At 48.2% G+C, this 15,661-nt stretch overlaps 2 protein-coding genes across 10 annotated transcripts in view; one reads left to right on the top strand and one right to left on the bottom strand.

Moving 5' to 3' along the window:
- Positions 1-52: 52 nt before the first annotated feature.
- ZFYVE19 (zinc finger FYVE-type containing 19) lies at positions 53-6,777 on the bottom strand. Of its 7 annotated transcripts, XM_082387255.1 has the most exons (11): positions 6,545-6,777; positions 5,185-5,306; positions 4,962-5,015; positions 4,459-4,577; positions 4,217-4,362; positions 3,760-3,868; positions 1,750-1,959; positions 1,237-1,316; positions 827-925; positions 565-692; positions 53-482 (listed from the first exon to the last, which is right to left on the bottom strand). In XM_082387255.1, the coding sequence occupies exons 1-11, from the start codon at positions 6,596-6,598 to the stop codon at positions 404-406; spliced, it is 1,200 nt and encodes a 399-aa protein (XP_082243381.1). In that variant the 5' UTR covers positions 6,599-6,777; the 3' UTR covers positions 53-403. The 7 variants fall into 7 exon arrangements, 6 of the variants coding, with proteins under 6 accessions (XP_082243381.1, XP_082243382.1, XP_082243386.1 ...); XM_082387256.1 differs by lacking the exon at positions 4,962-5,015 and having other exon boundaries at positions 6,545-6,759; XM_082387260.1 differs by lacking the exon at positions 1,750-1,959 and having other exon boundaries at positions 6,545-6,613.
- Positions 6,778-6,891: 114 nt separating this feature from the next.
- Positions 6,892-15,661, top strand: part of DNAJC17 (DnaJ heat shock protein family (Hsp40) member C17) — a 38,454-nt gene continuing 29,684 nt past the window's right edge. For all 3 annotated transcript variants that reach the window (XM_082387265.1, XM_082387264.1, XM_082387266.1), the window contains exon 1: positions 6,892-7,050. In XM_082387265.1, the coding sequence (XP_082243391.1) occupies positions 6,973-7,050 (78 nt within the window). In that variant the 5' untranslated portion in view covers positions 6,892-6,972. The remainder of the gene's footprint in view (positions 7,051-15,661) is intronic.

Here is a 15,661-nt window from a genome sequence, read left to right as displayed (position 1 = left end):
TCCAAGGCCCAGGCTCAGGGCCCACAGGGTTCTATAGATAAAAGATGCTGGGTCCAATGAATCAACATACTTTATTAAATGCTCTAAGTGCCAGTGGAGGGCCCTGGACCCTTGAGCAAGTTTCAAGGCTCCTCCTTGGATTCAGGCTGGTCTTCCCCCATCATGCCTCTCACTCCTAGTCCAGACTTCAATGCTGGAGGCTCCAGACTTCTGCCTTCCCTCTGGCTCCTCCAGTCATCGTCTCCAATGGAGAAATCCTTCCTCCTTCCAGGGACGGAGGCTCAGGAAAGGGCGCATTCATAAGCAGTCTAGCCTGACATGTTCTCCCATCAGATGCCCTGGAGGGCGCTCCAGCTTGTGTGATTGCCTGTAGGATGGCCTTCCCGGGAGGACCAGGGTTCCCTCAGTGCTCTCGGCTTTTATGCTGGGGGTGGTAGGCAGATGTCTGGTGCTCTTTAAGTTCAAAGGCATCATGGCCTTCCCTGTGGAGCATCGATAGAGGTCAGGGATCACAGGCGGCCCCGCAACTCGCCCACCCCCAAAGAACATTCCACCTGCACCCACCGGAAGCAGCGGACACAGTAGAGGTCTCCGTCACAGCTAGCACAGCGCAGGGTGGCATCCTCATTGCAGATGCAGCACCAGGGGAGCTCCTCTTCCTCAGCCTCAGGCCCGGCAGCCATGGCCTGGACCTTTGGAGACCAGGGAGGAATGGGGGACATAAGGTACCCGATGGGGTCTGGGAGGGCGGCTGGACGAACAGTCGGCCAGGCAAGGAGGGAGGCTGTGGTGGTGGCCCGGGGTCTGTGTCTGGGGTTTTCCTCACCTCAGGCTCTGCCCTGCAGGATTGGGCTTGGGGTTGGAGAGTTGGCTCTGCAGGGATGTTAAAGCCACTTGCCTCATCCAGGGCAGCTTCTTCAGTGAGCTGTGGACAGGGCGAAGAGGTACAGCTCCCCGCTCCAGGCAGCCCCGCCAACACACAGTATTTCTGTGCTCTGTGGCCTTAGCTGTCAACCCATCTTCCTTTATGTTGTCTGTGGCTGCCGATACCCCATCTCAAGGGCCCAGGGGCAGGTCTGTGTCACAGGGGCAGGGCGGCCCAGCTGGAACAGGAGCTGCACAGTGACTAGCCATCGAGCCCCAGCGCGGAGGCAGAGTGAATGGGGTCAGGTGGGTGGTGGGGCAGTGTGGCAGGGACAGGACAAGGGGTGGTCGGGTGGGTAAGGCGGGGCCGACCTGCTGAAGGACTCTCTGGATGGCTGTCTCCTCATCCTCTTCGTCATCACTGTCTGGAAGGCGGTAGTCCTGGAGGGTCACTTGAAGAGGGAGAGACGGGAGCAGGGGAAGAGGAGTGAGGTTGAGAGCTCACCTGAGTGGCTGTACTTCTGCCCCCAGGAGAGGTTTGGTTTCCAGTGGCACGTGTTCCAGAACTGAGCAGCCTTTGCAGCCACTCTGATCAGACCCTGCCCCACCATGCCGGGCTGGAGGGCATGAACAGAAAGCTCCGTACCTGAAGGGACCCAGGGTTCCCCTGCCCCCTGATGGCTGCCACTTGTTCCTCATCCAGTGCTTTGCCCCAGCACCTTCCTCGTGGTTCTGGGTGGAGCTCGATAGACCCCTGGGCACAGGGACCCCCAGCCCCTGACTCAGCCTGGCAGGGAGTACAGCCACTGTGCAGTTTGGCCTGAGGGTGAGAGTGGGGAGGACGGCCCAGTGGACATGAATGAGTGGCTGCCCCCCAGCCTCTACCTCTATCGGGATCCCGTCCCTGCAGCACGGCCAGGCGCTTGGCGAGGGCCAGGATCCGCTCCTGCCTTGTGTTCTCCTCCTGAAGCGCGACTGCTGCCTCAGCCAGCAGCCTCCTCTTCTCCTCCTCCAGGGACCAGGTGGCCTGTCCCTTGCAGCTGGTGCTCTGGGGCCCTGGGCCCCCCTGGTTGAGGTCGTTCTGGATAGAGGTGGCTGGAAAGAGTGATGCATTCAGGGGGGCAGATATTTCAGGATCTCTCATCAGAAACCACTGAGCCCGTTTCTCAAGGTTTTAAAAAAAACCACAGATTATCCGCTTTTTGTTCAACAATAGCTCCTGTGGTTTATATTACAAATAAAATTAGTATTTCCTCCATTATCCCAAATGTAAAAAACTAGTAATCTTAGACATTTCTTTTTCAATTATATCCATCCCCACCCACCTGATATTTTAACATGCTGCCCTTAGGGTGGGTGCCCCATGGTATGAGAATCACTGCCCAAAAGGAGCAGGATATGGGGAGGTCAAGGTCCAGCCAGGCTCTCTGCCTTACAGGCTGGAATCAGCATTTCCAGGGAGCAGCGCAGAGAGGACATGAGGGAAGCTGAGGTCTTGAACGTCACTAGGCAGGAAGAATTTTACCAGAGTGGGTGTGGCTCTGACATGGTCCCCTTTAGCTCAGAGTTTCAGAGTAAGATGTTTGAAGTCAGATAGCTTTGGGTTCAAGTCCCAGCTTTACTAATTAATAGCTGTGTGACCTTGGTCAAGTTCCTTAAGCTCACCAGGTCTCAGTTTCCTCATTTATCAAATACGGATAATAACAGTTATTATAGGATTACTGAGGATATTCAGTGAGATTGTATCTCTAAAGCAGGGTTTCTTAATCTTGGTTCTATTGACATTTTGGACAGGATACAGGCATACCTTGTTTTATTGAGCTTCAGTTTATTGCGCTGTGCAGATACTGCCTTTTTTTTTTACAAATTGAAGGTTTGTGGCAACCCTATGTTGTCAGATGATGGTTAGCAATTTTTAGCAATAAAATATTTTTAAATTAAGGTATGTACATTGTTTTTCTAAACATGCTATTGTACACTTAATAGACTACAGTATCGTGTACATAATTTTTACATGCACCAGGAAACCAAAAAATTTGTGGCTCACTTTATTGCAGTGGTATTCAACTGAACCCACAATATCTCTGAGGCATGCCTGTAATTCTTTGTTGTGGGGCTGTCCTGTGTATGTACAATGTTTAGTAGCATCCTTAGCCTCTGCTCACTAGATGCCAGTGGTACCCTCTGACTTGTGACACCCAAAAAGTCTGCAGACATTGCCAAATGGGCCCTGGAGGGAAAATCATCCATGGTTGAGAACCACTGCTTTGAAGCTTTTGAACAGCAGTGTCCAAAAGAATTTTTTAAGATGATGGGATCATTCCATATCATGGTCTGTATTTGTGCTGTCCAAGATTGTAGCCATGAGCCACTTGTGGCTACTGAGCACTTGAAATGTGGCTGGTACCACTGAGGAACTGAATCTTAAATTTTATTTAATTTCAACTAAATGTAAATAGCCTCTTCCTCCTCCTTATCATCATCATCATCATTGTAGAGAACATTCACTAAGCATTTACTATGAGCCAGGCAGGGTCCTAAGCACTACTGGATTAGCTCATTTCCTCCTCATGACTTCCCTGTGAGGTCGGTTTTACCACACATTCCTCCATTTTACAGATGAGGAAAGTGAGACTTTGGTCAAGTAATGTGCCGAGGGTCACACAGCTAGTAAGTGGTAGAAAAGGGAATCACTGTCTGAGCCTAAAGCCCACACGCTTATCTACTAGGCTTACACTGGCTCCCACTGGAGTAAACACTCAATAAATGGTAGCCTTTGTAATGTTGACTATTCTCTGATTGATATTCACCTCCCAGAGCGTGGGCAGCAGAGCCTCTCCCACCTGGGGAAAGAGTCGGGGGCAGGTCCCTGGGGGAGCCAGGTGGAGAAGATACCTGGGCCTCCTCGTTCCCAGCTCTCATCAATAGCCACCTCCGCTGCTAGCTCTGTCAGCAGATCCTGTGCCTGCTGGGCCTGGGTCCTGGTGTCTGGTGGCTGATGTGCCTGCTCAGAGGAGGGAACCTCAGTGGGGAGCAGCGTAGGCAGGAAGCCGCACCATAAGGCTCAGAACAGTTTAGGTCAGGGGTGGATGCTGAGGAGTTCCCAAAGCTCAGGGAAAGGGGACAGTTCCAGAGCCCACGTGATCAAGTAGGTCTGGCAGTCCCCAGCGGGACCAAGGGGCCACTCTTTCCTGCCCCACCCGATCCTGCTGCCTGTCCCTGGTTCCTTGGTCTGGCAGCAGGCCTCAGGAGCAGGGAGGTACTCCTGCAAAGTATCTAAGCATACACGTATCTGGGCTTCTGCTGGGTCCTCGTCCCAGGACCTCCATCCCTCCAAAGCCACAGCACTCACCAGCTGGGGGGTCTGAGAAGGTGGAACTCTGCCCTGCAGTGCAGCAAGCCGTGCCTCCATCTCCTGGGTGGAAGGGATGGAACCCTGGGGTGCACCCCTCAGTGCAAGTAGCCTGGCTTCTATCTCCGCCTGCGAGGGCACTGACTCTGCAATTGGCATAGAGAAGCCTTGTAAGATCCAGAGGAATCCTAGTCCCACGAGCCCTGAATAGCGTCTTTTCCACCCTGTCTGCCCCCACTCACTGGGCTTGTTCTCCTGGCGGAGCCGTGCTAGGCGCTCAGCAATGACTTGGTCTTGCTGGGTCAGTCCATGGCTCTGGGGAGTGTTGGGCTTCTGCTTGGCTTCCAAGGCTGCCACACGCCTGGCAGGATATGAGACAGAGGCTCTTAAAGAATGCAGAAGGGAGGGGTGAAGGCACTCACTGTTTCCCATTCAAATCATTTCTAGGCAGCTAGGGAGGCCTCCAACGGACAATTTTCTGTGGCGCTTGCTCATGTCACCCTGCAGCCCAACCCAGCTGACCGACGGGAGAGTCCAGATGAGAGGGCGAGGTCTACCAAGAATCTTTTCTGGGGAAAGGACTGGTGAGCTGCTTTCTGAGCCCAAGAGGGCAGTCAGGAGCCTGAGAGGTAGATATTTTCCTGATCCTGTGCTCATCTGATCTGTAGGCTGGGAAGAGACTCCTACCCTATGGCTCCCTTGTCCTTTCCCCATCCCCATTTGTCTCTGTCCCTTCAGCACTTACTTCTTATAGTTCTGAGGTGGTGACCACTTGGAGGCATTGGCAGGAGAAGATCCTCTATAGAGAAGAAATTTGGTGTTAGAAGTCACCTGCCATCTGCCTATCAGTGTTCCCCATCCCAAACACTTCCTGGGCTGACCTCTAGACATAGAGCACAAGGCTGTGAGGCCTGGCCATCTGCCTGCTGCCATGCTTGGCTGAACCCTCGACCATATTGGCTTCTCACCTGGTCAGAACCTCATGGCACTGCTTGCAGACTTTCTGTTGGGTGTTTCCAGCCCGGGGAACCGCTGCACTGAAGCTAAGGCAGCCGGAACAGAAGGCCCGGCCACAGTTCTTACAGCCGTACTACAAGAAACATGAAGCAAGGGGTCTACCTCTCACCTGCCCCTGCAGGCTCCTCCCTGGGACTCTCCGAACACACACAGAGAGCAGACACTGGAGTTGTGACCAGCTGCTGGGAGGAGGATGAGGAGTGGGGCCCTTAAGGACTGGGGAGAGACAGGGGTGGAGGGTAAAGCGATTCCTCAGTCTCCAGTCTTCTATTCAAATCTCGTAAAGCTTCATGCAAAATTCCCATGCTTTCTACTCTGTCTTCAATTCCCTGACACTGGAGTGTGAAAGACAAATAGGCAAAGCCCCATGCTTCAGGTCACTGACTCTTCAAAAAGGAGAAACAGTGCAGAGCCCATGCCTTCTCTGCTCTAGCAGAGATGAAAGGAGGCTTGACTCAGGATGGGATGGTAACAGTAGCCTCCATTTATTAAGCATTTACTGTGTGCCAGGCACTAAACTCAGTACTTAACTTTCATCACCTGATTTAATCCTCACAATTTATACACACTATCTTACTTAATCCTGATGAGCACCATTATTATTCCTATTTTAAACGGGGTCAGAGAGGTTACATGACTTGCCCAAACCAAGGTCACCCCATGAATGACAGCAGAGCTCAAATTTGGATCCTGAGCACTTTGACTCCAAAACCCAGGTTTCTGAGTGCTACATGGATCTGCTTCCCTACCTGCTATTCATTCATCCTATCTGGTTCCTATCTCCTGGTCACAACTGAGGCTGAGGCAGCCTGCAGTTTACCAGGGAAACTTGGCAGGTCTGGCCTGAGGACAAGTGAGACTTTGCCATGGTGCCCTGGGGCAGGAGAAAGGGCGGTAATCTAACTCAAGAAACCGGGGAAGGGCATGCTGCTTGCCGGTGACGGTTTCAGAGCAGAGAGAGTAAAGGGCATGGTGTGATGTAGAGTAGGCTGTGGAGGAGCAGGGTGGAGGGAAGGAAACAGCCGGATCCTACACTTGACAGACAGAAAAGCCTAGCTTTCCAAAAATGACAGGAGCCCAATTTACAGTTTATGGGGAACTCTCACCTCCAGCACCTCACTGGACCCTCACACCAACCCCGAAAGCGAGGGAGTGTTAGCCTCACTTTATAGAAATGGAAACTGAGGCTCAGTGACTTCATCAAAACCACACAGCTGGAGAGGGCCCGTAAAAACAAGCCTGCGGACTGCAAGTCCTGTGCATTTCCCTCTACTCTGCGTCCTCCCTAGCCCTCGGGGAGAGAACACTCGCCTCCTTCTTGAAGAGGGTGAACTTGACAGCGCAGCCGTAGCACCTACTCTCCATCCTGGTTGCCGGCGCGGCGCGGCAAGGTCGGCGGAGCTGAGCTCTTGCGGCTCGTATCCAGGACCCCTTGCACCTTCACCCAGCCCCTCCGTTACTCTCCACGCCCACTCGCGCGGGCCAGCCAAGGCCTCCGACAGGAGAATCACTACAGTCACCCCAGCCCGAGAGCATCAGCGGCGGACGCGATGGCTGCTGGGAGTCGTAGTTCATTCACTAGTGCCCGCTTCCCTCAGAGGCAGTCAAGCCTAGTTCAGATCACGACATTTCCCAGGGGGCTAAGCGCCTTCATCAGGCTTGGGGTCGATAGTCCCCGGGAATCCCCACACGCTTAGGCTCTTGGGAGTTGTAGTACTAACCCAGTCAGGGTTGGAACCATGGCGGTGGCCAAGGATCTCTTACAGATGGACCTGTACGCGTTATTAGGTATCGAGGAGGAGGCGACGGACAAAGAGGTGAGAACTGGGGCGAGGAGGGCCGATCCCGAGCGACCTGGCGGGCTTTCCTGTCTTGGCGCGCCCGAGGCTGGCACCACCAGCTTCCCACGTTCGGCCGGGCCCTGAGTGGGGAACGAGGGGCGGCCCGACGGCCTCAGGTGGGTTCCCAGACCTTTCCTGAATGGTCTGAGGGCCTCACGAGGAAGAGGGGGCACGAGACGAAGGCTCCTAGCGCGGGGAACTGTACTGTGCTCTCCTCGTGGCCCTTGTCTAGAAGAGGCCGCGGTTGAGCCTGTGAGACAACCCTAGCCTACTTCCTGCGCGTGCGCAGTGTTAGCCTCCGATTCCGCTTCTGTCTAAACTGTGGCTGGGCGAGCTTCATTGTCTCTCTCTTGCTGGCTGATTTAACTCTGCTTAGAGCCTAGGGCGGAAGAAAGGCCAGGTCTCAAGGCTCCTCCATTCCTTTTTCATACCCTCCGTAGCAGTGTGATATATGACTCTGCCATTTCTATTTTCTTTTTACATCCCAGCCCTTTGACTCTTTTCAAGTAGCAGATGCTCAGGTGTTGCCCTCTCACCATGTGATAGTGGGCCAAAAGCAGGAGGATCAGAAGGATAAGGCAGATGACCTAGAGTTTCACAGGAAGGCGTTGATAAATGTGTCAGGGAGTGGGACACAGATCAAGCTGTAATTAAGATTTCTGTTACTTTCCCCTGGATTATGGTGGTAGCTGTAGCAGTGTAGGAAGGGGAGGCAGATAAGTCACCAGATGGAAATTAATGCCTGCAGATGCCCCTGTACCTCCAGGCTGCTCTGCTCATCGGCGGAGCTTGTGAGAAGAGGAAGCTCTGGGGCAGAAAAGCAGGGAGACCCATAGGGCCCTTGAGGAGAGATACTGTCAGCCTGTACAGAACTGTTCCCTGCAGCTGCAGCTGCAATCAGAAGTGGGCCATGGGGATGTATACACAGCACCAAAAGCATCTGTTACACCTATCTCATAAGTCTTAAATTTTCACTATTAATAATGCCTAACACCTATATAATACTTACTATGTGCTGGACACTATTCTAAGTGTTCTACATTTGTAAATTGTTTAATTAGTACTTCGTTAATAGTGAGAAATTACTTTGGACACGTCACACCAGATCTAGCCAGTGTGTTGGAACCTCGAAGTTGAGAACTCCTGAGGAAGGCAATTACGAGCCACTGATGTATATATTAATCAGAGAAGTGACATAATCAAATTTTAAAGAAAATATTCAACATCAGTGTGCAGAAAGGACACAAGTAGGGGGTGGGTAGAGGAGCTGCCACTAGGGGGTCAGGTGGGGCTGTTGTCTAGGCAAGAGGCCAAGGTCTAAGCAGTGCAGTGAGGTTGGGATTCAGTTTTCACTCAGGTGAGATAAGGGATAGGTGAGAAGACTTTTTTTTTTAAGAATTTTAAAAATATTTATTTATTTAATTTATTTTTTTTGGCTGTGTTGGGTCTGAGTTGTGGCATGCACGGTCTTTGTTGAGGCATGTGGGATCTTTCGTTGAGGCGTGCGGGCTTTCTCTCTAGTTGTGGTGTGTGGGTTTTCTCTCTAGTTGTGGCGCGTGGGCTTTCTCTCTAGTTTTGGTGTGCAGGTTTTCTCTCTCTAGTTGTGGTGCGCGGGGTCCAGAGCGCATGGTCTCTGTAGCTGCAACTCGTTGAGGTGCGCGAGCTCAGTAGTCGTGATGCACGGGCTTTGCTGCCCCGTGGCATATGGGATCTTAGTTCCCTGACCAGGGATCGAACCCGCGTCCCCTGCGTTGGAAGGCGGATTTTTTACCATTGGACCACCAGGGAAGTCCCCTGGAGTCATTCTTGATACCTCCCTATCCTCTCACTCTTGCATCTAGTCCATCACCAGGTCCTAATGAATTCACTTCTCAGATAATCTCCAAACCTGTTCATTAATCTCCGTCTCCACAACCACCGCTCCAGCCCAAACGCCCATCAACTTCCATCTGAATGCTTAGAGTGGCCTGCCAACTCATTTCCCTGCTTCCAGTCTATTCTATTCCGCTCTGTTGCACTCCTCCAATCTGTTCTACTCACGGAAAATGGAATAATCTTGGTGCTCCTTTAAAACCCTATTGCACTTTTAATAAAACATGCAATAGAATTTCTTACCCCTTCTTACATGCTTTTCCCTCTGCCGAGAACGCTCTTCCTCCCCTTCTGTTAACCTGGGTTACTTTTACTTGGCCTTCAGAACTCAGCTTAAATGACATTTCCTCAGAGAGGCCTTGCCTGTTGTTCTTTCAAAGCAGCCACTTCTCCTTTCCAGCACTTATATCAGTTTGCAAGTATATATTCATTTGTGTGATTATTTATCTCATGCCTTACTCCCCTCTGTACTCTTAGCTCTGAGGAGCAGGTCTGGTCCATTCACTTCTGTACCAGCCCCTTCCTGGTGACTGGCACAGAGTAGGCTCTCAATAAATATTTGTTGAATGAAGGAAGTAGCAGCTAAGAGCCCACTGGAACAACTTGGCTTGAGAATCAGGAGATCTGGGGCCTCATTCAGAGCCTGACTTTCCTCAAATGTAAAATGAGGGAGTTGGGCAAACTATGACTTCAGGGGTCAAATGGCCCATGACCTGGTTTTTTAATGAGCCATGAGCTGAGAATGGTTTTTCATGTTAAAACGATTGTTAAAAAAACAACCACAACTCAACAACAAAAAACCGAATAACTCAAAAAAAAACCAAAGAAACCGAATAACTCAATTAAAAAATAGGCAAAGGACTTGAATAGACATTTCTCCAAAGAAGATACATAAATGACCAATAAATACATGAAAAGACACTCAATACCACTGGTCATTAGATAAACGCAAATCAAAACCACAGTGAGATACCACTTCATACCCATTAGGATGGCTATTAAAGAAAAACAAAAACAGAAAGTTACTAGTGTTGGTGAGGATGTGGAGAAATTAGAACCCTTGTACATTGCTTGTAGTGCAGCTGCTGTGGAAAACAGTATGACAATTCCTCAAAAAATTAAACATAGAATTACCATATGATCCAGCAATTTCACTTCTGGGTATATACCCAAAAGAAATGAAAGTAGGGACTCAAACAGATACCTGTTTTTTTTATTTACTTTTGGCTGTGTTGGGTCTTCGTTGCTGCACGCAGGTTTTCTCTAGTTGTGGAGAGCGGGGGCTACTGTTCGCTGCGGTGTGTGGGCTTCTCACCATGGTGGCTTCTCTTGTTGCGGAGCACGGGCTCTAGGCACACAGGCTCAGTAGTTGTGGTTCGCGGGCTCTAGAGCGCAGGCTCAGTAGTTGTGGCACATGGGCTTAGTTGCTCTGCGGCATATGGGATCTTCCCCAACCAGGGATCAAACCTGTGTCCCCTGCATTGGCAGGTGGATTCTTAACCACTGCACCACCAGGGAAGTCCCTCAAACAGATATCTGTACACCCATGTTCATAGTGGCATAATTCACAATAGCCAAAAGGTGGGAGCAGCCAAAGTGGCCATCAACAAATGAATGGTTAAACAAAATGTGGTATATACATACAATGGAATATTATTCATCCTTGAAAAGGAAGGACATTCTGACACATGCTACAATATGGATGAAACTTGAGGGTATGATGTTGAGTGAAATAAGCTAGTCACAAATGGACAAATATTATATGGTTCCTCTTGTACAAGATTCCTAAGAGTAGTCAGATTCACAGAGACAAAGTAGAATGGTAGTTTCCGGGGACAGGAGAGTGAGTGTGGAATGAGGCGTTAGTGTTTAAATGGTACAGAGTTTCAGCTTTACAAGATGAAAAAAGTTCTGGAGACATGGCGGTAATGGTTGCACAATATGAATGTACTTAATGTCATAGAACTATACACTTAAAAACGGTTAAAATGGTAACTTTTATGTTAATATATATTTTATTTTATATATGTTTTACAATAAAAACAACCAACCAAAACAGAATAAAAACAAAGAAGAACATATGTCATGGGAATTTAGAGAGTCAGCAAGTCCCAAAGGTAGACGTTTTTGTTCCCCATCCAGCCCTAAGGGAGACAGGTGGGGCAAGGTATCATTTTCTTGTAGGAAAGCTTTGAGTTGAGGACCCAGGTTTGGTGTGGAAGTGCTCCTGGGGAGAGGATAACGCCCCAGGAATCCAATCTCCTCCTAGAATCTCAGGCAGTAAGCCCCAGATTCTTATGTGCTAATGCACATGTGCCTGTGTGCGTGTATGTGCGCACACACACAGGACAGGGCCGGACCCTAGAGCCTGCCAAGATGAAGAGTAGGTCATGGATTAATGCCACTTGCAAACCTTGAAGAGATTCTGAATTAATCTCAGGGATTATTTAGGTGACTGCAATGGCCTTCTAATCCTTTCCCTAGTTCTGTTCTTGCCCCCTTGAGCCTCTTCACACAGCAGCCAGAGTGAGCCTTTAGATGGTAAGTCAGATGGTGTTACCTCTGCTCCCAGCTCCCCAGGGGCTTCTCATCAGTCTTAGAATGAAGGCTGAAGGCCCTTCCTGGCCCTTGGGGCCCTCAATGCCTCTCTTGCATGTTCCCTATCACTCTTCCCTTGCTCACCGGGCTCCAGCCACATCAGTCCTATAATTTTTTTTTTAATTGTGGTGAAATATACGTAACATAAAATTTTCCATTTAAACCTTTTTTTTTAGTGTACAATTCAGTGGCATTAAGTACATTTACATTGATATGCAGCCATCACCACTATCCATCTCCAGAACTTTTCCATCATCCCAAACTGAAGTTCCATACCTTTAAACGTTAACTCCCTATTCTCTTCTCCCCTCAGCCCCTGGTAACTACTATTTTACTTTCTTTCTCTATGAACTTGACTATTTTATGTACCTCATATAAATGAACATGCAAATATATAATATTTGTTTTTTTATATCTGGCTTATTTCACTTAATGTAATGTTTTCAGGTTTCATCCATTTTGTTGAATGGATCAGAATTTCCTTCCTTTTTAAGGCTGAATAATATTCCACCATATGTATGTACACATTCTGTTTATCCACTCATCTTTTGATGGACATTTGGGTTGTTTCCACCTTTTAGTTGTTATGAATGGTATTATTAGGAACATGAGTGTATGAATATCTGTTCAAGTCCTGCTTTCAGTTCTTTTGGGTATATATCCCACAGTAATTGCTGGATCATATGTAATTCTACGTTTAATGTTTTGAGGAACTGCCATACTGCCTTCCACAGCAGCTGTACCATGGCACATTTCTACAAGAAATGCTCAGTCGTTCTAATTTCTCCACATTCTTCCCACCACTTGTTATTTTCGGTGTTTTGGATAATACATCCTAATGGATATGAAAGAGGCCTCCAGTGATATTTTTTCAAACTCACCTAACACATTCCTGCTTCAGGGCCTTTACATTTGCTAGTGCTTCTGTTTAGAACGTCTCTTTCCTGGTAGTTGTATATCTCACTCCCACACCTTATTCAGATTTCCATTCACATATCACCCCCTACCCTCTCAAAGGCTTTCAGAAGTCGTACATCTAATTACTACACATTGTATTACATGCCCATTTGCTTACCATTGGTCTCCCCCATTAGAATGTAAAAGATCCAGGAAGGAAGAGACTTACTCTTTTTTGTTTACTGCTATGTCTCTAGCACCTAGAACAGTGCCTGGCCCTTGATAGGTGTTCAATCAATCCTTGTTGAATGATTGAATATGTATTATTACTTTCTTATGCAGTAATACTTTGCAGCAAAGTGAAATTGCTAGACCAATCAAATATATTTACCAAAAGTAGATGTATTTAAAAGCTTTTTCAAAATTGTCTTTCAGAAAAGTGGTGCCATCTTATACTCCCACTGGGTAGGCAGGAGATCGCCCCATCTCTCAGCTGGCAGCTCCCATCCTGGCTCTCGAAAACAGCATGCTGTGTGCCCAGTGCCTTGCACACACACACACACACAGAACAGGTCCCCCACACTTCATTAAATCAAACTTTACAGTGTTCTCCCTGCCTCTTTTGGTTTTCTTTCCCTTTCTTCATCTGTGTTTTCGAGGAGGGTAGAAACATTTCCCACAAACACCATTCGATTCCACAAACTTTTAAGTGCCTACCTACTGTGTGCCTGTCTCAGAGCCTGCTACTAGGGATACAGATGTGAAGAGAGCAGTTCCTGGAGGGTCACCCCATCGTGTCTGTTTCCAGCCTTTCTGTCTCTTGCTTTTGTGGTCCATCATTTTGAAATGCAGAGGTCAAAGTTGATAATTCTAGAAGGTGATGCTTTCTAATCAGATGGTGATTTCCTAGAGAGTGTAACTCATATGCAGAAAATGATAGCTTTTATAACTAATCTTAACAAGTAAGGCCAAGAGTTGTTGTTTGTTACATCTACCGTGTGTTGAGAATGGATGGAAATCATAATACAGAGCCTTGAGCAATGTTGGGAATTCTAAATGTGCCTTTATAATCATCTTTGTACTTATCACCAGTGACAGTTAAGAAAGTGGATTTTAGAGGCAGACTGCCTGGATATTGGCTCTGTGACTTACCTAGTTTGTGACCCTGAGCAAATATTTAACCTCTGTGTGCCTTGGCTTCCATGTCTGCGAAATGGGAATGGTGGCAGTCCCTCTTCTCTGGCATTGTTATGAGGCTCAATCCAGGCAAAGCACTTGGCAAGGCACTTGGCACAGACTCACTACAAGTTCCCTCATGCTGTTATCATTGTTGCTCCACCTTCCTTACACTGTAAGTGCTAATGTCCAATGCACATCTCCCAAACTCATGTCTAAGTTTGCCCTCCACTTCTCACACCGTCTCACTCATTCCAGTCCTGATGGACCAGTGCTGATTCACCTCACACTACACCAGTGATTCTCGACCAAGGCAGTGGTCAGGGTAGAAAGGAGGTGGGGCATCAGGTAGAGCAAAATTGAGGATCAGCAGAGTTCACTGTTCAGTTCAAATCTACAAATGAATCGAGTATGTCACCATGGACAAGGGACTGTGTAGGCGTGGTGGGACTTCAGAGCTGAAGAAGACATCACTTCTGCTTTCTGACAGCTCACACAATATAGTAAACAATGAATTCTGAGGTAGAGTGAAAGAGGTGGAATAAAAGTATATAAGGAAAATGCTGTTGGAATAAAGAGGAAGACAAGATTCATATGATTGGCAGGATCATGGAAGACTTCCCCTGAGGAGGTGTTTTTGTGCAAGACCTTGAGAGGAGAAAAGAATATATCACAGCAGGGTTAAAAGGGATCATCATGATCATTTACTCTCTTCATTTTATAGACAGGAGGATGGAGGTCCAAAGAGGCTATGGAACTTGCTGAGATCACCCAGTGAGTGAGTGTTGGGTCAGACTGGAGCCCCAGTTTAATATTCCTTCCACTGCTCTGCAGTTGACACGTGAATTTCTCTCCTGTCTATAGCAGCCTTGCCTTTCATTTGAAGCCCTTTGAAGGGTACATAACTCACTGTATTTTGGCAGGTGTTATTTGGCGAAGCTTGAAAATGCATTTTGATCAACTGTTTGAAGACTAAAGTTTTAAATGTATTTACCAGGAAAACTACCATGGAAACTTAATATTGACCTTTTCAGTTTATATTTTATTATTGCTTTAAGGAAAAGGCTGTTTTACCTGTTTGCTAGCTAATACCTTTATTTATTTATTTATTTATTTTTTAAAGGGAACTTTATTTTTATTTATTTATTTTATTTATTTTTGGCTGCGTTGGGTCTCTGTTGCTGTGCGGGCTTTCTTTAGTTGCGGCGAGCAGGGGCTACTCTTTGTTGCGGTGCGTGGGCTTCTCACTGAGATGGCTTCTCTTGTGGCGGAGCATGGGCTCTACGCATGTGGGCTTCAGTAGTTGTGGCTCGCGGGCTCTAGAGCGTAGGCTCGGTAGTTGTGGTGCACGGGCTTAATTGCTGCGCGGCCTGTGTGATCTTCCCGGGTCAGGGCTCGAACCCGTGTCCCCTGCATTGGCAGGAGGATTCTTAACCACTGTGCCACCAGGGAAACCCTAATACCTTTATTTAAATCACTTATTTCTGTTATACCCTAAAATGTGATACATTGACATTGTTTCTTACAGATTTAAAAGGAATAAGTTTGTTTTTTTTTTTTTTTTTGGAATAAGTTTTTGAGGACAGAGAAGGACTTGAAGGAATGGCATGAAGGGGTAGAAGTCAAAGTGCCTGGCATGACAAGGAATGGGACATTGCCTAAGGTCTGTTGAGGGTGTGGCAGGAGTTGAATCTGAAAAAAGTGGTGTCTCTGGGCCTCTAGGCCCTAGGGTGGTTGGACTTGATTCTGTGGGCATCTGGGGGCCATTTCTGGATTTGAGGTGAGCCTGACTCAGTCCACTGTCTCCAATGGGAGCCTTTCTCAAAGCCTCTTACCTCCAGAACAGGCACTGAGGCCTCAGGGTTGGGCAGTGAGCCTGGTTTCACTTGACAGCTGTCGTTCATTCACCAAGGGCCTGACCAGCACTGGGTGGGACCAGGAGCCAGGCCTCCAAGTCCTCTCTGTATCTCTCTGATGGTTAACTCATTCCTGGGTTTGTCTGTCTGGCTGAAACTCTGAATTTTTGAAGTTACTTGGCTGCCTG

This window comes from Balaenoptera borealis, assembly GCF_965194805.1.
Source record: "Balaenoptera borealis genome assembly, chromosome: 3".
In the NCBI taxonomy this organism is placed as follows: domain Eukaryota; kingdom Metazoa; phylum Chordata; class Mammalia; order Artiodactyla; family Balaenopteridae; genus Balaenoptera; species Balaenoptera borealis.
The sequence above is the reverse complement of the archived record's forward strand: the minus strand, read 5'-3'. Positions and strand labels throughout refer to the sequence as shown.